This window comes from Dasypus novemcinctus, chromosome X, assembly GCF_030445035.2.
Source record: "Dasypus novemcinctus isolate mDasNov1 chromosome X, mDasNov1.1.hap2, whole genome shotgun sequence".
Lineage (NCBI taxonomy): Eukaryota > Metazoa > Chordata > Mammalia > Cingulata > Dasypodidae > Dasypus > Dasypus novemcinctus.
Genome location: NC_080704.1, coordinates 86,869,229 through 86,891,873, shown reverse-complemented (window position 1 = coordinate 86,891,873; position 22,645 = coordinate 86,869,229). Strand labels below are relative to the sequence as shown.

The 22,645-nt window shown below is 36.1% G+C and overlaps 1 protein-coding gene across 8 annotated transcripts in view; it reads left to right on the top strand.

Moving 5' to 3' along the window:
• The window catches only part of ATRX (ATRX chromatin remodeler), a 362,990-nt gene that overhangs the window by 288,156 nt on the left and 52,189 nt on the right, over positions 1–22,645 (top strand). For all 8 annotated transcript variants that reach the window (XM_058292114.2, XM_058292110.2, XM_058292112.2 and 5 more), the window contains 2 exons: positions 9,929–10,106; positions 11,406–11,600. In XM_058292114.2, coding sequence (XP_058148097.1) covers positions 9,929–10,106; positions 11,406–11,600 — 373 coding nt within the window. The remainder of the gene's footprint in view (positions 1–9,928; positions 10,107–11,405; positions 11,601–22,645) is intronic.

Here is a 22,645-nt window from a genome sequence, read left to right as displayed (position 1 = left end):
CACCCCACTGTCTGCTTTCTGTGTCCATTCGCTGTGTGTGTTCTTCAGTGTCTGCTTGGATTCTTGTCAGTGGCACCATGAATCTGTGCCTTATTTTGTTGTGTTTTCTTGCTGCGTCAGCTTTCTGTGTGTGTGTGCCACACCTGGGCAGGCTGAGCTTTTTTCCGTGCCAGGTGGCTCTCCTTACTGGGTACACTCCTTGCGCATGGGGCTCCCCTATGCAGGGGACACCCCTGTGTGGCATGGCACTCCTTGCACACATCAGCACTGCACATGGGCCAGCTCACCACACGGGTCAGGAGACCCTGGGTTTCAGCCTTGGACCTCCCATGTGGTAGGCGGATACTCTTATCAGTTGAGCCAAATCCTCTTCCCTGTGTTCTCATTTTTGAGGTGCAGGATATTATATGCTGGATATTATATATATGCTGGATATTAGACCCCTATCAGATATATGGTTATGAAATATTTTCTACCCTTGAGTAGGCTGCCTTTTCAATTTCTTGACTCCTTTGAGATATAAAAAGGTTTGAATATTGAAGAAGTCCCATTTACTTATTTTTTCTTTCATTGTTTGTGCTTTGGGTGTAATGTTCATGAAACCATTTCTTAATACTAGATCTTGTAAGTGCTTCTCTACATTATCTTCCAAGATCTTTATGGTTTTGGGCTCTTATATTTAGATCTTTGATCCATTTGAGTTAATTTTGGTATACGGTATGAAATGGTGTTCCTTTCTCATTCTTTTGGGTATGGATATCCAGTTCTCCAAGCACCATTTCTTGAAGAGGCCATTCTATCCCAGTTGAATGGGCTTGGTGGCTTTGTTTAGACAAATATCAGTTCACTGTATATGTGAGGATCTGTAACAGAACTCTCAATTCAGTTCCATGGGTCAGTACGTCTAGCTTTGTGCCAATACCATGCAATTTTGACCACTGTAGCTTTGTAGCTTGTTTTCACATTGGGTACTGTGATTCCTCTGATTTCATTTTTCTTTTTCAACATGTCTTTGGCTATTCGGGGCCCTTGCTATTCCAAATAAATTTCACAATGGGCCTTTCCAATTCAGTAAAAATGCTGTGATAATTTTTATTGTTATTGCATTAAATCTGTAAATCAGTTTGGGTAAGATAGACATCTTAAAGGTGTTTGGTCTTCCTATCCGTGAACAGGGGATATTCTTCTATTTATTTAGGTCTTTTTTGATTTTCTTTAAGAGTGTTGTATAGTTTTCAGTGTACAAGTTGTTTACTTCTTTAGTTAAATTTATTCCTAGGTATTTGATTCTTCTAGTTGTTATTGTAATCGGGGTTTTTTTCCTTGATTTCCTCCTCAGATTACTCATTATTGGTGTACAAAAATGCTACTGATTTTTGCACATTGATCTTATAACCTATGACTTTACTGAACTCATTTATAGCTCTAGAAGCTTTGTTGTAGATTTCTCAGTGTTTTCAAGGTATAGGATCATGTCATCTGAAAATAGTGCAATTTTTACTTCTTCCTTTGCAATTTGGATGCTTTCTAATCTTTTTCTTGCCTAAGCTCTCAAGGAAGTACTTCTGGCACAATGTTAAATAAGAGCAGTGACAGTAGGCATCCTTCTTTTTTTCCAGATCTTAGTGGGGAAGCTTTTAGCATTTCATATGATGTTAGCTGTGGGTTTTTCATATATATCCTTTATCATGTTGAGGAAGTTTCCTCTTATTCCTATTTTTTGAAGTGTTTATCAGGACAGTGTGCTGTATTTTTTCTAATGCTTTTTCTGTATCTATACAGATTGTCATGTGATTTTATTCTTTTGATCTTTTTATGTGGTGTATTACATTGATTGATTTTCTTAGGATGAACCATCCTTGCATATCAGGGAGGAAGCCCAGTTGGTTGTGGTGTATAATTTCTTTGATGTGCTCTTTAATACAATTAGTAAGTATTTTGTTGAGGATTTTAGCATCTAGGTTCACTATAGAGACTCTTCCATAGTTTTCTTTTCTCATGGCACCTTTTTTTGGCTTTGGTATTAGGGTGATGTTGGCATCATAAATGAGTTGGGCATTATTCCCTCCACTTCTATTTTTTGGAGGTGTTTAAGCTGGGTAGGTATTAGTTCTTTCCAGAATGTTTGGTAGAATTCACCTGTAAAGCCATCTGTTCCTTGACTCTTCCTAGTTGGGAAGTTTTTGATGACTAATTCAATCTCATTACTTGTGATTGGTTTGTTGAGTTTATCAGTTTCTTCTTTTGTCCATGTAGTCTGCTTGTGTGTTTCTAGGAGTTTATCCATTTTCTCTAAATTATCCATTTTGTTGGATATTTCAGAATATCCTCTTATGATACTCTTTGTTTCTGTGCAGTCAGTGGTGATATCCCCCTCCTTATTTCTCATGTATTTGTTTTTTCTCTCTCTTTTTTTTTTGATTAGTCTATCTAAGGATTTGTCAATTTTATTAAACTTCTCAAAGAACCAGCTTTTGGTTTTGTTTTTTCTTGTCGTTTTTTAATTTTCAATTTCATTTAGTTCTGCTCTAATCTTTGTTACTTCCATCTTTCTACATCCTTTGGGGTTAGTTTGTTGTTCTTTTTCTAGTTCCTCCAAGTATCCAGTTAGGTCTTTGGTTTTTGCGGTTTCTTCTTTTATAATATAGGCATTTATGGCTATGAATTTGCATCTCAGTATAGCTTTTGCTGCATCCCAAATGTTTTACTATTTTGTGTTGTCATTTTCATTTGTTTCAAGGTAGTTACTGATTTCCTTTGCAATTTCCCCCTTGACCGTCACCCTGAGAGTCTGAGTGTGTTAACTTCCATATCTTTGTGCCTAATCCGCTTCTCTGCCCCTTACTGATTTCCAGCTTCATTCTATTGTCATCAGGGAAATTACTTTGTATAATTTCAATCTTTCTGAAGTCTTTGAGAGTTGTTCTGTGGCTTAGCATGTGGTCTGTCCTGGAGAATGATCCATTTCCACTTGCAAAGAATGTATATCCTCCTGTGTTTGGGTTTAATGTTCTCTGTATGTCTATTAGGTCCATGTCCTCCAGTGTGTTTTTAAGGTTTTTGTTTCTTTATTGATTTTCTGTCGAGACGTTCTGTTTCATGGTTATAATGGTGTATTATAGTCCCCCACAATAATTGTAGGGGCATCTATTTCTCCACTTAATTTTTCCAATGTTTGCCTCATGTATTTTGAGGCACCCTGATAAGATGCAAAAAAGTTTTATGATTGTTCTTTCTTCTTTTTTAAAGATTTATTTATTTCTCTCCCCTTCCCACCCCCACCCCAGTTGTCTGTTCTCTGTGTCTATTTGCTGCGTCTTCTTTGTCCGCTTCTGTTATTGTCAGCAGCATGGGAATATGTATTTCTTTTTGTTGCGTCATCTTGTTGTGTCAGCTCCATGTGGGCGGTGCCATTCCTGGGCAGACTGCACTTTCTTTGGAGCTGGGCGGCTCTCCTTATGGGGTGCACTCCTTGCACGTGGGGCTCCCCTGTGCGGGGGACACCCCTGCGTGGCGCAGCACTCCTTGCATGCATCAGCACTGCGCATGGGCCAGCTCCACACGGGTCAAGGAGGCCCGGGGTTTGAACCTGGACCTCCCATGTGGTAGACGGACACCCTAACCACTGGGCCAAGTCTGCCGCCTATTCTTTCTTCTTGATAGAATTCCCCTTTCATTAATATATAGTGTCCTTATGTGTCTCTTACATTAGTTTTGCATTTAAAGTCTATTTTGTGTGATATTAGTATACCTATTCCTGTCCTTTTCTGGTATTGTTTGCATGTAAAATTGTTTCCCAACCATTCCCTTTTAGTCTTCTATAGACAGCATATAGATGGGTTATATTTACTCATCCATTCTGCCAATCTGTGTCTCTTGATTGGCGAGTTTAATCCATTTACATTCAGTATTATTACTGTCAAGGAATTACTCATATTAGCCATTTTTTCTTTAGGTTTATGAATGTCATATTGTTTTTAATTTCTGTTTTTATCCTGTGCTCTTCTCTACTCTCATCCAACTCTCTCTCTCCTATTTTTTCCTTTCATCTGTAGAACTCCCTTTATTGTTTCTTTAAGGGCTGGTTTCTTTTTGACAAACTCTCTTAATTTCTGTTTTTATATTACTTATTTGAACTCTCCATCATTTTTGAATGCCAGCTCTGCTGGATAGAGAATTCTTGGCTACAAGTTTTTCTTTTAGCACCTTAACTGTCTTCCCACTGACTTCTTGCCTGCTCAGATGAGCAGTCAGCACTTAACCTTATCGAGCTTCCATTGTATATGATGGATCTTTTTTCTCCTGCTGCTTTCCATATTCTCTCTTTGTTTTGACTATTGGACAATTTAACAAGTGTATGTCTTAGAGTATGCCTGTTAAGATTTATACTGTTTGGGGTTCTCTCTGCTTCTTGGACATGTATGTGCATCTCCCTCAATAGAATTGGGAAATTTTCAATACTCCTTCAACACTCCTTGTGCTCTGTTTCCCTTCTCTTCTGCAATGCTATAAGCTTATGTTTTTGCATTTCCTGTTATCATTCAAGTCCCTAAGTCCCTACTGGATTTTTTGTATTTTTTAATCTGTTCTATTATCTCTCTGATTTTAGATGTTCTGTCTTTCTCATCACTGATTCTTTTCTCTGCCTGTTCAAATGTGCTGTTATGTTCTTCCAGTGTATTTTATATTTCTTGGCCTTGTGCCATTTGCATTGTGCCATTTATCACCATCATATCTGTTATCTTTTTATGTGTGTTTACAATTTCTTTGGTATGTTTTCCCAGTGTTGTCTTAATATCCTCAATCACTTCTTTCACTTATTAAGTTAATTCATGATATTTGTTTGGACATCCGCGATTAGTTGTTCCTCCTTTTGCATCTCCTCCTATTTTTTAGTTTGTTAGACTGTGCCATGTCTTCCTGTTTCTTAGTCTGGCTCTTAATTTTTGGTCTAGGCTTCTGTTTATCTTGATGGGTTTATTTGGTTCATTAGCTATTCTTTCTCCTCCAGGATTTTATTTCCTTGTTTTTGTGTGTTGTAACATTTCACTTTGACACTTCATTCCTCTTATTCTATTTCCTTGCTGTTGTCTATGTTCCCTTTAAGAAAAAAATTAGGACCAGAGAAAAGGAAGGAAATAAGAGAAAAAATAATAGTAGTAATAGTAATAATGAGGCAGAAGAGGAGCTGTACAAGACCTAGGAATATAAATAATTCACATGAGTTAAAAATAATAAGAAGTACAGAGGAGTAAGATTTAAAAAGTGGAATAGAAGAGATGTGATGTAAAACAATATAAAGAAAAATATATAGAATGAATTAAAAGACTGGAATGATGAGAAGAGAGGAAAAGAATAAAGAAAAGAAAAATTTTAAAATTAAGGAAAGAAAACAAAAAATTTGAAGGACAAAGAAAAAAAATGGGATGAGTGAAAAAGAACAGAAAACAAGGCAGATAATGAAGGAAGAAAAGAAATAACCTAGGTTGGGGGAAAAATCGGTAAAAAGAATAAAAAGGTGGAAAACAAAGAAAGGAGAAACACAACAAACAAGAAAAAAAAAACCCAGCAGCAACAACAACAACAACAAAAAACAACCAAGGAAAAAGAGCCTTCCCTTTAGGCCCCTATGGCACCTCTCTCACTGCTAATATTCATCAGTAAATCACACTGCAGGTGATGTACTGGCTTTTAGCAATTAAAATTTAAAAATATAAAAGAAAATAAAGAAACCTTAAAAATAATATATATTTATAAAAGCCTAAATAAAAAAGAACGTCTATATGTTCCCTTTCATAAAGTATGAGGTGGATGCCTAATAACCAGGTGGATCATGGTCTTGATGGGCCCTCAGGACCAGGGAATTAAACTGGGGGCCTTGTATACACAAAGCAGGAATTCCTCCAATGAGCTAAATTATCTTCTTAGGTTAATTGGTCTTCAGAGAGCTATCTGCCCCCTTTCCTTCAGGCATTTTTATAGCTTGCTAGAGTCCTACTGATTAGGCACCTGTCCCACCCTGCTCTAATCTAATTGCTTTCTTTTCCTGGGTGGAGCACCTGGGTGTGACAGCCTGCCTGAGGGTAATTGCCCTCCCCCCTCCCCTCTTGTTGGGTAGGGAGATTCAAAAGGGGCTCAACTGGCCAAACTCACCACAAAGAAACCACTCTACAGCCTCTTCCAGACCCTTCTTCCTCCCAGGAATGCCCCCTCCAAGTCCCTTGGCAGCAGCAAACCGGGGCACCTCTGCTACTTGCTGGGGGAGTGAGATATATGTGTGGTTTCCAGCCTTAGGGCTGAGCAACTCATGGTTTCCTTCTTTATCTTTCCAGTACCCTTTTAGATGACTGAGAGCACCTTCCTGTTCTATATACATCTAAAGCACCTCCTTTAGGTACATACCTACCTTCTCTCTGCTCTTTTTGTGAGAGGGTCAGTCTCTGTCTACCTACTCTTTAGCCATTTTCCTGGAAGCTCTTTTAAGTTCTCTTTCACTAATCTTTTGTTGGAGGATGTTCTGGAGGGATGTTGGACTCTATACAATCTTTTTTTTTTTGTACTTTCTTTATCTGGTTTTATAATAATACTGGCTTAGTTTAGGCCATATTTATGTATTTCTTTCTATAACTTTTTTAGTGACTGTTCTAAGTGTTACCATTTTATATTCATAACTTATCACATTCTGTTGGTGTCATCATTTTACCAGTTTGTGTGAATCGTTGAAAATTTACCTCCCTTTATAGCCCCTTTTCTCTCCCGTTTATAATATAATTTTCTCTAGTGCCTTTATAACCACATCAGACAGTGTTATAATCTCTTCTTTCAACTGTCAGACATAATTTAGGAAACCCAAGAGGAGAAGCAAAGTCTGTTGCATTCATTCATATTTTTGTTCTTTCTGTTTTTCTTTCTTTCTTTATGATTCTATTTTGTTTAGAAAATTTCTTTTTTTAGACTTTCTTTTAGGGAAGTCCTGCTGGCAATGGGATCTTTCAGTTCCTGTATATGAGAATTTCTTGATCTACCCTGCATTTTTTCCTTGTACTTTACTCACTTCATTTGCAATATTTATATCAATTTTTTAAACAAATTAATTTTTTTAGTATTAATAAAGCATACTTCATTTTGAAGGGTATTTTAGCTAGATACTGAATTCTGGGCTGCCAGGTCTTTTCTTTCCATACTTGAAATATGTTGTGCCACTTCCTCCAGGACTTCATGGTTTCCGATGCGACACACTGTCATTCAAATGTTTTTCCCCCATAGGTGTTTCTCCCTCTTTTCTTTCAAGATTTTTTCTTTGTCTTAGTTTTCAGAAGTTTGATTGTGATGTATCTAGACATGGATTTCTGTAGCTTTATCCTGTTGTGGTTCATTCAGCCTCTTCAATTTGCATTTTTTGTTTATTGGTAAATTTGGGAATTTTCACAGTTATTTCTTTGAGTACATTTCCACTCATCCTCTTTCTCCTTTCCTTCTAGGACTCCAATGACAAGAATATTGTATCATTTGTTATAGTTACATGTAGATACTTGGGTTTCAAGTTTGCTGAATCTTTCTTCTGTCCTCTACATTATGCCATTAAGCCCATTGTTGAGTTATTTTGTTATAGTTTTCAGTTCTAAAATTTCCATTTGGTTCTTCTTTATATCTTCTCTATTTCTTTGCTGATAATTTGTGTTTTCATTTGTTTCATGTATGTCAATAATTGCTAGTTTGAAACATTTTTATAATGCATACTTTAAAATCCTTGTCAGGAAGTTTTAACATTTGCCTTATCTTAACAATGGTGTCTGTTGATTTTCTTTTCTTATTTTTATTTGAGATTTTCCTGGGTCCTGCAAGGTTATCTACCTTGTTACTGCCAGATGAGGATAGTAGTTCTCTCCCCACTGGGCCCCATGGGTACTTCCCTGGCTAGGAGGGGCAGGGGTACCTATTTACTTCTCATATATCCTCAATTGACACTATAAGGAATCCGTGGCCCTGTTACTACTGGGTGGTATTTTAATTCCTGCCTCTCAAATAGGTCTCCTTTGACACTATCACAGTAGGGAGAGGATGGATTTTCTTGTAACCACTGGTGGTGGTGCATGTCCTGGCTCCTTATGTGGTCTCACTGACACCAGCAGGGGTAGGGAGGATCTCATTAACTCGACTTCTGTGTACCAACTCAGCAGAGCCTTATTACAACTGGGCAAGAGTGGGCTCTTCAATCTTTAGTGACAGGTGTATGAATACAGCTACATTTTTTTCCCATTACTCTTTGGCTGGAGTTGAGCAGTTATTACCTTAAGTTTTCTTTCTTGCTGGACTTCCCTTTTCTTGGTCCCTTGGGTAGGGAAAACGGGGATTCTTTTTTTACAGTGCCCACTGGCATTTCCAAGTTGCTTGGTTCTGTAGCATTCAGTCTAGGATATGAGGCAAAAAACTAACCTATGTGCCAACAAATAGACAACCTAGATGAAATGGACAAATTCCTAGAAACACATCAACTACCTACACTGACTTAAGATGAAAAAGATTTCTGGCAGAGTGAGAAAGATTGCAGCAAAAGATGCTACAAATTACTGTCCTCCCACAGAATCTGAACAACTAGCAAAAACTGTCAGAGTCTTCTTTCTCAGAACTCTGGAAAGACTGTTAAAGGGTTGAAGAAACTGGGCAAATATGAAATCAAGAAAAAGCAGCTTGAAAAATAGTAGGTAAAGCTCTTATTCCAGAGGGAACAGTAAACCCTGTGCTCCTACTGGGATGCCTATATATCAGTATAGAGCAGTACTAGAGCTCAGCGTGGCTGGGTATAAGATTGGTCCACAAGAATCAGTAGTATTTTATACACTGGCAAGGAACAATCCAAAAAAGAAATCAAGAAAACAATTTAATTTACAATAACAACTAGAGAGTAAAACATCTAGAACTCTATATTTATCCAAGGCTATAAAGGACATAAATAAATGGAAAGATATCCTTTTTCATGGATTTGGCTTAGTATCATTAAGACGTCAATACTTAAGAGGAATTTTCAGTTTTAACACATTTCCAATAAAAATTTTGACAACCACCTTCACAGAAATGGAAAAGCCTATAATGAAATTTAATATGCAAGGGCAAGGGACCGTGAATAGTTAAAACTACCTTGAAAAAGAAGAGCAAAGTTGTATTGTTTCATATTTTTCACTTTTTAAATATTTTTAAAAAGATACTTCAATTACATAAATGTTTCAGAGAATGTATAGGGGATTCCCATATGCCCCACTCCCGACACCTCCCACATTAGCAATATTTTTCATCAGTGTGGTACATTCATTGCAATTGATAAACACATTTTAGAGCATTGCCACTACACATGGGTTATAGTTTACATTGTAGTTTATACTCTTTCCCATTCGATTCTGTAGGTTATGGCTGGATATATACAATGGCCTATATCTGTCATTGTAATGTCATTCAGGATGATTCCCAAATCCCGAAAATGCCCCCCTATTACACCTGTTTTTCCCTCTCCCTAACACCAGAGCATTAGTCACCCCTAATGCACTCAGCTGCTTGGACACTGTCCTTCATTTTGATGTCCTTAGTACTCATAACAGTACCCAACATAATATGGACTTTTGAGTTATATATAAATTTTCTAAGTTTACTCAAATCTGTAAATAAAAACCTTGAATATTTTGCAAACATAATTTTCATATTTATCTTTAATCAGTTTATTTCATTTCATGCAGTATGATTCTTCTTGGGGATGTAATTTGTCAACCTGACTTCTTATATATATTTTGGTGTTTTTTTTCGGTATGTAGGAAATGAATTCTCTGAATTCCTCATTGTTCAAAGAATGCCTTAGGGTCAAAAGTTCATATCTTAATCAAAATATCTGTGTAGCACTCCTATTTACTAAAGCAGTTTTCTATATTTTCATTTTCAGAGGTCGATTGTTTATCATTTCCACCAAAGCAGGATCTCTGGGAATTAATCTGGTAGCTGCTAATCGCGTGATTATATTTGATGCTTCTTGGAATCCATCTTATGACATCCAGAGTATATTCAGAGTTTATCGCTTTGGACAAACTAAACCTGTGTATGTATATAGGTTCTTAGCTCAGGTAGGTTTATAATTTATATTCCCTTTTTCACATTGAGAAGTTGGGTGGAAATGACAATATTTTAGGGTTGCAGAACATATATATACTACAGAGAGTCAAACAAATTGAAAACATCATTCCTATACATAAAGCAGCAGAATTCAATTTTGGCCTTTCTTGATTTTCTGTTTTGGGTTTGGTCCATTTGTACAGTGTCAGATTTCTTAGAATGAGATGGTTTGGCATGGATAAACAGGCTTAGCATTTTCTTACTAGTTCAGGAGAGTTAACATATGTAGTTTATTTACTTAGCCAACATAGAAAAGCAAATAAGTTGCTTACAGACGAAAAGGTCAAATGATCATTGTTTTTGGTGGCTACCAGATATTTTCTTTATTTGTGGGTAAGTAGGAAGAAACTGGATAAATAGGAAGAAAAAAATAACATGCCATTACAAGGAATATTTAATACTTTCTAAACAAAGAGTATTAATACTAAAGTCGTTTTCTTTAAATATAACTCAGTTATTAAAAATCAGGCAGAAACTCAAGTTTAAGAAAATAAGTAAAATCAAACAAATAGATGCAGTGTAAGATAATAATGGGTTTATAGAATCAAGTTGCTCTACCAACTGGTACTTCTGCTTTGGGAATAGGTGCTACCCTTTCTACCTGCCTCCAAGCCTGGGCTTCTCAAAGAGAGACTGGGTTTTACTCATAGATCCTTGCATGTTTTATCTTCCTTAGTACATAATTTGATGGGTAAAGTACATTTGTAAACTCTGTACCAATATTTATATTTAGACCTTAGTTGCATTCTGTTTTATAATGCTATATATAGTGGGTATGGCACTTTAGTTTAATAGCAGTTAATTAAAATTAATTAATTTTCTGTCATGAAATTATAGAAAGTCTTGTTGTAAAGCAGTTTATGGTGATTGTAAGGAGTTGAACTGCTCTCTTGCATTCTAACTTCAGTGTATCCTGCACCTCAAATTCTTATTTCATATATCCCTTTATTTCTGATTATGCTAGTATCTGCCTACTCTTTTACTTTTACCAAGTACAGGAATATATAAAGAAACACATGAATGTACTTTTGTCAAATAATGTTGAATGATTATCAGTTATGTAGTTTTATTTGTCATGGGTAAACTACTCTCGACAGATAATATCTTTATCAACATTGCTAATAAAATTTGTTTTATGGCAATATATTACTATGAAGCATTGCCATTTTATATTAATAACTATATTTCTCCGTGATTATGTTTAATGTTTATGAAATTTTATTTATATATTGTTACTTTTTTTTATGAAGGGAACCATGGAAGATAAGATTTATGATCGTCAAGTAACTAAACAGTCACTATCTTTTCGAGTTGTTGATCAACAACAGGTTGAGCGCCATTTTACCATGAATGAGCTTACTGAACTTTATACCTTTGAGCCAGACTTATTAGATGACCCTAATTCAGAAAAGAAGAAGAAGAGGGATACTCCCATGCTGCCAAAGGTAAAATCTTAGATTATTAGTTTTATAAGATAAGTATACCAGGAAATTTTACTACTACTATGAAAGCTAGTCAACTAAGTCTATATTTAAACATTTTTCAAGATAAATAAAATAGAAAAGAATATAATCTAAAATATATATTTCTTACCAAATAAAAAGTTCAGCTCTCCATAAAAAGATCTCTGAGTAGAAAACTTAAAGGAAATAGATGGTTTTCTTTTAATAAGCCTCCAGGAGAAGGCATACAATATTTTAATAATCTATGAGAAATCAAACTGTCTCTTCTTTGATGTTCTTTGTTATCATAAAGCAATTAAGAACCAGCAAATAGTCTCTTTTTTGGTCTGATATTAACGTCTTGTAGTGTTAACATACATTTGTTCAATTTCAGAGAATAACATTCTTACATATATAATTTTACCCATATTCATATTTCACATATAGACAGGGCAAGTCTAAGATCATATATCTTACTAAAAGGAAAGCTAAATACATAACATGGAACTGCATAGCATAGTAAACAGTGTCTCTTAACTTGATATTCTTCACTATCATAAAGCAAGTAAGACTTACGTATTTGGAAAAAAAGACCCTTAGAGGTAGTATAGCCAAGCCCCCTCATTTTAGAGATGTGGGAAAACTTAGGCTCAGAGACATTAAGTGACTACAGTCTTCAGTTAAAGTAGCAGGGCCAGGACTAGTGTCTATATCTATCTTCTGGTCCATTGTTCTTAGATAAGAAAATGTTATTTAGTGTAGCAAGTAAAAACTCTCCCAGATAAAATGGTGGTTGTGTATTTCTTTTATGAAATGTAATATGATAGTGGATATTACTTTGATTCTTTTGAACCTAAGAGAAGACCTGTGTGTTTTCTGATCCAAATATTTTTATATATTTACACCTATTCTAGTTATCCAAAAGTTAGGCCAGTATTTTGGAAATTCTTATAGGAGGATGCCTTTCCTATTGTCTTGGTTTCAAATTTAAGCACTTAATAGCTCATGCTCCAGTTAAGAGAGTTGGGAAAGGAGCTACCAGGGTTCAGTATCATTCTAGCAAAGTAACTTTATTCACTTCTTTAAAAAAATTTTCTTCTGTGGTTGGAAACATTTAATTAAAGCAAAAAGTAATAGGAATAAATGTTTTTGCTAATGCTAATATAAATCAGTGATTTTTCCATTAAAAGTTTTAATGTATATGACAAGTAACATATATAAAGCATTTTGAAGATATTTCTTAATACCTTCTTTGTATATATAAGCAAATATTTTGTTTTTCTAATCAATGAACTTCTTTTTAGAATTTTCTGATATGGCAGTTAGGAAAGAGTTTATTTTCTTGGCAACCTCTATTAAATCTCTTGACTTAATGGCTTGGGGACACTTGTTGATTTAAATCTATCATTTTTATATGACTTTTGAAATACTTTTAAAAGGAATCATTTTTAATTTCCAAATTATAAAATAATAAATTGATCATGAATTACTTTTCTTTTTTAATTATATATTACTTTATGGTTAAGATTCTTCACTAGTCTTTTAAATTTTCTGTGTGCATACAAATTTGTGTATCTTTAAAAGTATATACATACTCTTCTGCAGCTTGCTTTTTTCATGTAGATATATCTTGACGATCTTTCCATATTGGTATATATACCTCTACCTTTTAAAAACAACTGCATGGTGTTCACTTGCCTGTTTTAATTCTTGTATCCCCAACACCTTTCATAAGTTAATTTTTTATGGTAAGGAGTATCCTTTTAAGGATTTGCATGTGTTTGCACATATGTTTATGTTTATAATTTTAAAGGTAGTAAAGTTTCCCTTTGCAGTTTGAGATGACATATCCAATTAGCATGTTTAAAAAAATTACATTTAACTTTAAACTTCAACTTTTAAGGGAACTAGTCCATTACTAGTAACATTTCTGACAGCAAGCAAACTTTCCAATTAGAAAAGGGAAAATTGCTTTGAATTTATTCATTTGTTGAATTTCTGGTTGTGGGAAATTTGTTTAATTTTATAAAATTCATTGATTATTCACTGACTTTGAGGTGTGCTGTGGGATACAAAAACTAGACATTTTCTGTGCCTTTAAAGAAGATTTTTAAAATCCAGTAGGAAAGAGGTGCTATTTAATTATTATGGCTTGTCTGGAAAGAAACATCTGTTTTATAATTTGGAGCTCTGAGTCATCAAAGATACCATGCTTTTAGACTTTACTTTGTGCTTTATTGCTTTGGTACTCTACCCCTTTGACCAAGAGCAGAGAGAACCAGTGATACTGAATGCAGCATTAACACAAATTCAACTCTCCCACAGCTCTTTAAAAAGGAAAAAAATAAAATTTGAGTGCTGTATTAGTCAGCCAAATGGGTGCTGATGGAAAATACTAGAAATTGGTTGGTTTTCGTAAAGAGTATTTATTTGGGGTAGGAGCTTACAGGTACAGGGCCACAAGGCATAAGTTACTTCCCTCACCAAAGTCTTATTTCATGTCTTGGAGCAAGATGGCTGCCGACGCCTGCGAGGGTTCTGGCTTCCTGAGTTCCTCTGGACTCAGCTCCTGTTTTCTCCACAAGGACAGCTGTAGACTATGAGGCTCTCTAGGCTTTGCCTTGCTTCACAGTTCAGCTGTAGACTATCAGGTGAATGGCTCTGTTTCTTTCCCTGGGGCTCCAGTTTAAGACTTCAGCATCAAACTCCAATATCAGAAACCCCCAACTCTATTCTTTGCCATGCCTTTTATCTGTGAGTCCCCACCCACCAACGTCCTAATCATAACTCAGTCATGCCCAGGTACAGATCAGATTATAAGCATAATCCAATATTTCTTTTTGGAATTCATCAATAATATTAAACTGCTACAGATACATTGATAAATAAGAGGAGGTTCCTGCTCCCAAGGAGTTGACAGTCTAATATAATTTATTAAGTGTATGTAATAAACATTAATAGGTCCTATAATAGAAATTTGTACAGGTACCAAGGAAGGAGTATTCAGTTCTTGCTAGGGATAGTTGGAGATGGGAATTTCATGTTAGGAGGACTTGAACTGATCTTGAAAATTAGAAGTGTTATAGCTGTTAGCATTGCTAGGAGTCCTTCAAGAGGAAGATCAGTTTAAAAAGAAACATGGACATAAAACAGCATGGCAAGTTTGAGGATCCTCACATAGTTAAAAATAAATAAACATAGGGTGTAAGGGTTGAGAAGGATGGGCTGGGAAAGAAATAAGGGAGAAGACTAGAAAGGTACATGGGAATTAGATCATAGGAATTATAGAGTTTGGACATTGTGCTCTAGGCTATGGGGTCTGTTTAATAATTTTAAGGAAAAGAGTAACATTGAATTCTCATTTTGGAAAAATCATTTTGGCTCTCAGCGTGGAGAATGGGTTGGAAGAAAGAGAATAGATGTTCAAGTTCCTCTTAGGATGCTATTTAAAAGATCCAGATGAGAGGTAATGTAAACCTGAAGTAAGGTGTTACCAATGGGAATAAAGAGGTACCTGGCATACTGTACGTACTCAATAAGTATTAACTTTGATCCCTAGCTTTATATTTAAAATTTCTATTAACTCTAGCCATTAATATTTGGTTTTGCTTTCCTTTAATGAGAATTTGAAAATTAGTCCTCTCTGAAACAGGTACTAGTAGGTATTTTGATATTCATGGTATGGGATTTCTTGTATTTGAACCTGCTCTTATTAAAGACTTTTCAAAGTTAGGTTTCCGTTGTTATAATACAATTGCACTGGGAGGAGTGTGGGAAGAGGGAGCAAGTGAACCCTGGGGATTGGTAGGTGTGTAGCTGAAACTACAATGTTGGGAAAGCTCTTTTGGCAATAGGGCAAGGTAGGGTTACTGGTTTAGGGCATTGGATGTGTGGGGGGCATTCAGGATGGAGAGCACCTGGGGCAGGATTCTAGGGAGTGTGGGAGTATTCATCTTGCCATAGTGTATTATATCAGTGGGTGGAGACCCACATATGAGTGGCAAGGTGGCCGACTTCCATCCTAGGATGCCCGCTATGTCCAAGTCCTGAAAATGCCTCCACATCTCATCTCTTCCTCCCATTCCCCACACCCAGCAGCCACCATGGCCACTTTCTCCACACCAATGCCACATTTTCTTCGATTACTAATCACAATAGTTCATGAATAGAATATCAGTAAGTCCACTCTCATCCATATTCTGTTCCTCCATCCTGTGGACCTTGGAATGGTTGTGTCCACTCCACATCTATATCAAGAGGGAGCTTAGATTCCACATGGATGCTGGGTGCAATCCTCCTGCTTTCAGTTGTAGGCATTCTTGTCTCCATGGTGTGGTGGTTGACCTTCTTCAACTCCATGTTAGCTGAGTGGGGTAAGTCCAAAAAACCAGAGTGTAGGAGCTGAAGTATGTTGAGGCTCAGGGCCTGGCTATCATATGGCCAGTCCAGAGATTCAGATCCCCTAGGTATATATTAAACCCCAGCACCAACTACAGTTCTGGTAAAAGTAACAGGAGAGGCTTGTGAAAAAAAGATCACATCTGAGTCCAGCTCCATCACACAGAAACACAAACTCCAAAGAAGGGCCAACTGAGATGGCACTGAACTCCATCGGCCATGACTATAGAACCTGTGGGTCTCTGTAGCCCTCAGAACCAATACCTGGGGTTGTATCTACTTTATCTGTCTCTGGGACTCTGCTGAGGTGTGCATAAGGGCAACCCATCTGAAAACCTCCCAGCTCATTTTGGAGACTCATAGCCATATAAACTCATTTGTCCTTTCCATTTCCCCCTTGATTCAGGTCAAAAAGCATTTTTAACTCCTAGTGTTATATGTAGACTGAGATATTCTGCTGGTCCGAGTTGATCCTTTTATTCAATGTCATTTTCTAGTTATATCATCAGCTGGTACTTGGTAGTAATCGCTCAGCGCCAGGGAGGCTCATCCCTGGGAGTCATGTGAACAGGGGTCATTTTGAGGGCAGTGGAAATGTTCTACTTGATCTTGCTATGATGGATACAGACCATGTTGAATTGCATCAAAATTTATAAAGTGTATGGTCCAAAAGGTAAACCATAATGTAAATCATTAATCATGGTTGGTAGCTATGTTTAAGTATTTGTACATCAGTTGATACGAACATACCATCCACATATAAAATGTTATTATTAGGAGAAGGGGGAGAAAAGGAAGGATGTTGGGTATATGGGAGTCCCCTGAATTTGGCATGTGACTTTTCTGTAACCTAAAATTGTCTTTGAGGACAAAATGAACAAAGCAAATCCTTCCTTTTTATCCATTGTTTTTATTTTATTTTTAAAACAATTTGTGTGAAGTATATCATTCATACATGAGCATACACAAACAACAAGTGTACAGTAAAAGTTGTGAACTCACAAAACAAACATGCATAATGTAATATAGGGATCCCGTACATCACCCCACCAAAATACCTTTCATTGTTATAAAACATTTGTAACAAATTATGAAAGAGCATTGTCAAAGTATTACTACTAACCATAGCCCATATCTTAATTTGGTGTTTTTTATCCCCCAACCCACTCTATTTTTTTTCATAATTTATCTAAAGTGTACAATCTATGGCATTTGTTATAATCGAGTTATGCATTTATCACTTCAATGAATATTGGAGTATTTTCATTACTCAAAACAACAACAACAAGAACAAAAAGCAAACCACTATCGTATCCATATATTGGCACTACTAATTACAAATCCTATGATGTACTTTCACCATTTCTATTCATTTGCAAACAATTTTTTACCAATTCTTCACAGATTAAAACTCAGCTTAAGATAAAAGACTGCTAAAAATGTTACATTTTCATTTTACCCCCAAATTGCTATTATCTAAATTTTCGTTAAATTGTATACCTTTGTTAATTTTTCTTTATCTTTTGAGAATCCTGAGTTTGTTTTCAACTGGTTTGATAAGCCATTATCTCTTTCTGCCTTATCACTTCTTCTTTAAGTCATTATTACATAATTTCTGTTCCCTTATTTTGGGTCTTATTTAATTTCTTTGACTTCTCCATTTCCCAGTTAGATTTACTATTAAAGATATAATTTATTGACCACTTGACTATTTTTCTTTTCTCTTGTCTTTGCAGCTCATTAAAAGCAAGAACTATATTCTTTGCTTCTTTGTCAACTTTAGAGTGATATTTAATGAACTTTTACTGCTCCTCATTGATCCATATATTGTTGAAACGGCATGGTAGAATTACGCCTACTGTGCAAGCAGTAAAACCGAAATAATGATTTGTCTGTCATAGTGTGTTTGTGAAAACAAGATAATTGGAGCTTTAATTCATGTCTTCACTTCTTAGCTGAATGGCTTAGTGCTATTCACCATCCCACCCCATTACTTACATTTCCTTAAATCCCCCTGAAGGTTTGTTGTTGTTGCTATTGTTCCTGCTGCTTTTCCCTTTTTTAAATAAAATCATCTTACAACTCTGTGAACTTATTATTGATTCCAGGGCTTCCTGAACCATGTCTACCAAATGTCTGTGTATCTTTTAGTTGTTTTAGGTAGCATTTCTCAGCTATTTTGGAACTTCAGCATGGTCCAAACTTATAGTTTTTTTGAATTTTCATTTTTTTATATTTAAAGAGACTTTAGATTACATAAATTTTACATAAAAAACATAGGGGATTCCCATATACCCAACGCTGTCCCTGTCCTTTACGTTCCCCCATTAATAGCATCTTTCATTAATGTGGTACATTTGTTACATTTGTTTCATTAAAACATTGAAGCATTGCTACTAGCCATGCTATATAATTTATATTATAGTTTATATTTCACACCACACAATTTTATAGGTTTTTGACAAAATGTATAATGGCCTATATCCATCATTGCAATGTCATGCAGGACTATTCCATTGTCCCCAAAATGCCCCATATTACACCTATTTTAACCTTTCACTCCCCTCAGAATCTCTGGTGGCCACTGCCTGTATATCAATGATACAAGTTCTTTCATTGCTAGAATAATAATAAGTCTACTTTAGTCCATAGTTGCATTCTCCCCTTATATTTGTTCATGTCTCAATCTTGAGGGTTTTGGGGTAGTGATGCCCACTTTGTTTCTAATCGAGAGGGGCCTTAGATCCCTTGGGGCAGATGGATGGAACTGTCTTTCTTGCAGTTGTAGATACTGTGTTTTGGGATGGGCATTGTCCATCATCATCCTGTTGTTAATTGTCCTGGGTAAGTCCGATGAACTGCAGAGTAGATGTTGCAACTCTGCTGATATTCAGGACTCAACCGGCATATGAACAGACTAAAAATTTAAGCCCCTGGGACATATGTTTAATAAGTACAGTGCTAATTATAGGTTCAAATAAAAGGGGTGGAAAAGCCCTGTATAGGAAAATTTTAAATGAGTCTAACTGTTACATTGGTGTGCATATATTACAAAGATCCACTGACAGGGTGCTGAATTCCTGAGATTATCTGCCTTGATCAGGGGCCCTGCTTTTTGAGGCACTGTTTACTATGGCAGTCAATGAGATCCTGCTGAGATGTGCGTAAGCATAACCTCTGGAATGACCTCCCAACTCACTTTGAAATCTCTTAGCCATAAAAACTCATTTGTATTTAATATTTCCCCCTTTTGGTCAAGGTCTTTTTCCAAATGCATCCCCAGTCAGTGCTTGATAATAATTCTTCAGTGCCAGGGAGGCTCATCCCTGGGAGTCATGTTCCATGTTGGGGGAAGTTTAGCTTAGAGAAAGGCACAGTTGAGTAACAAGGAGGCTTTCAGGAGGTAATTCTTATCCAATATATAATACTGGGCTAAGTTTCAGTTTTTCTAGAACAATGTTCATTAGTACAGTCATCAATATCAAGGGTCTGGTGGAATGGTCTGTCCTCATTCACTAGGCACTGCCTATGTACTCAGGGGATTCTTGCCACTCTATTAGAGAATGTAGCAGGACTTCCCAGAAAATGGGAATTCAAGTTTCTTTTGGTTATTCTATGGATCTCCACCCACTGAGACACTGTCACATGACCACTTGAACATATTCATATGACATAGAGACATGCCCCAGGTGTACCCCTTCCCATGCATTCCCCTATCACTGACACCCCACACCAGTGATCCTCCCCTGCCACAGCTGTGACTCTTCTGTGATCCAAAACCTCCCCAATTTATATATAAATAGTTTTAACTCACATTTCTAGTGATGTAAATTTGTTGAGTGTTTATTTTTAAAATATTAATGTTTAACTTCTGTTAACATGTAAATCATGTTTGGAAAACTACCTTTTCTGGTAATAAACATATTAAAATTGGTTTTTTGTTCCTCATAAGTAGAGTATACACAGCTTAACTTCTGTGCCCAATATTAAGAAATCAAAAGGCAGTAAAACTAGTATAAAAACTTTTTTTGTACTTCTCTTTTCCAGCACAGTACTACCTATGTCTTTTTAAATGCAGACTGTTTCTTGGTTATTATAGGGAGAACAAAATGGGAATTTAAACTAAAGTACCCAAAGTGAGGCTTAGGTTTGCTTCCTCCACCCTGATTTTTTTTCCATTCAAGAGAATATCAAATTGTTCATTGATTACATACGACAATGGATGATACAAAAGCTTCCTTTCCCATCTATAACTTCATCTGGTACCATTATTCAATTTAGATATATTGCAAAGGATGCACTAACAATCGTTTTACAACAAAATAAAATTCCTTAATTTTGCCTTGCATGACCCTTTTTAATGATGAAAATCAGGTCCACAACACAGTAACTGCCAGTATACCAACATGTCTGAAGACAAATGGCTTCTCTCCCCACAACTAGTCTTCTTAGGTTGTAAGTGAATTTTGAGTGGAACCTGGAATCACCCTGAAGGAATTCTAACTTCATACTGTTGGGGCAGTTTATCAGGATGGATTTAGAATAGACTAACTTTACACAGCACATTTTTTAAAAAGATACATTTATTCAGCAGCATGATCATACTATTACATTTAGCAATCAACAGCATGAGTGCAAAATAAAATCTACATTGGTTAGTACAATGCTTCAAATTGTGTTTATCAGTTGTAACAAATATACCACACTAATGAAAGATGTTGTTAGTGTGGGAAGTGTGGGAAGGGGAGGGGGTAAGGTATATGGGAATCCCTTATATATGTTTTTAGAAATATTTTTCATTTATTTTTAAAAGATACTTAGATTACATAAAATGCTACATAAATAATATGAGGGATGCCCATATGTCCCTCTCACCACACCTCACACTTGTCCCCACATTAATAACTTCTTTTATTAGTGTGGTACATTCATTGTAATGGATGAACACATTTTGGAACATTGCCACTAAGCATGGATTATAGTTTACATTGTAGTTTACACTGTCTCCCACTCAATTCTGTAGGTTATGGCAGGATATATATAATGACCTTTTGATGTAACATTTATGTAATATAAAGCTTCTTTAAAAATAAAATGTAATTTAAAAAACAAAACCCTTTGTTGGTGGGAGCGGATGTAGCTCAAATGGTTGAGTGCCTGCTTCCCATGTGCAACATCCTAGGTTCAACCCACAATACCTCCTAAAAACAAACAAACAAAATCTTTGTTGGGTTTTCCACAGTACAGAAACAACCTGTTACACAATTAGTCACAAATATAGTCCTAGTGGTTTTTTGTCCATACACATGAGTGTTGTCTGAAACATGTCTTCTTTGTAGCAGTTAGGCCATGCCACCCCTGTGCTTGGGTGATATTGCAAATATGTTGTAACCTATAGCTTCCCTGTTACTTCTCTGGCTCTTCTTTCCTGCTAAGCTTTGTTTCCTTTAAGTAATTAAAACCTTCTGCTACTGGCTTAGCTACTGCTGCTGCTGGAACCACCATGTAGTTACCTTGGATTTGTGGTTTGGCAAAGTATTGGCCTCCACCTCCATAAGGGCCAGAGGTTCTGCCTCCAAAATTTCCTCTCTTCATGGGTCCAAAATTTGAAGACTGATTGTTGTGATTTCCAGAATCATTGTACTTCTGCCACTTCCAAAATTGCTTATAACATCACCAAAGCCATTATATCCATCCCCACTGCCACCATATACATCAACACCTTGGCTGCCATCAAAGCCACCATGACCACTGAAGTTTCCTCCACGACCACTGTTGTCATTCCCACCAAAGCTATCTTCATGAGCTACTTTGACCTCTGGCTGGTTGAAGCACTACCCATTTCTTGCCTATACAGGGCTTTACTTCATGGTTATGGCTATTCACAGTATAGTATTTCTGAATGATGGTTTTGTCCACAGAGGTCATGGTCATCAAAGGTTACAAAATCGAAGCCTCTCCTTGCCACTGCCTCAGTCAGTTATGATTTCAGTTACTTCAGTTTTACCATACTTCTCAAAGTAATCAGACTTAGACAAGATACAGTACAAAGAAAGACTTTAGTGATGCTTCCTCAGCAGCATCCATGGGAGAAAGGAGTACGCTAATGATCCTATCTCCCTCCACCTTGATTTTTTATATAATTTTCTCCTGTCTTTGGTCCTTTTTTAAGCCTTAACACCTCAAAGCATAGTTTCTTGAACAAAGATGTTGCTATACAGTTTTATTAGCCTGCAGATATTAATATAGAGTTTTATATTAGTCATTCATTTTTTTCTCAATTCCATAAATCTCAATTCCATAAATCATAAATCCCACAGGAGCATGGATTTCTGATCTGTAATTTATGTAGGTAGAAAAGTGTTTCTTTAGCCCCTTTTTAAAAAACATTCATTTTTTAAAAAGTTTTATTGACATATTTACATACATACAGTACTTGCAAAGTGTTCAATCAGTGGCTTTTAGTATTAATCGCAGAGATGTGCATTCATCACCTCAATCAACTTTGCAACATTTTCATTGCTCCAAAAGAAAAAACCCATATCTCTTAACAGTCTCTCTCTCCTTCCCCAGCCCTACATAACCACTAATCTATTTCTGTCTTTCTAGATTTATTTATATTTACATTTTATATAAATGAGATTATGTAA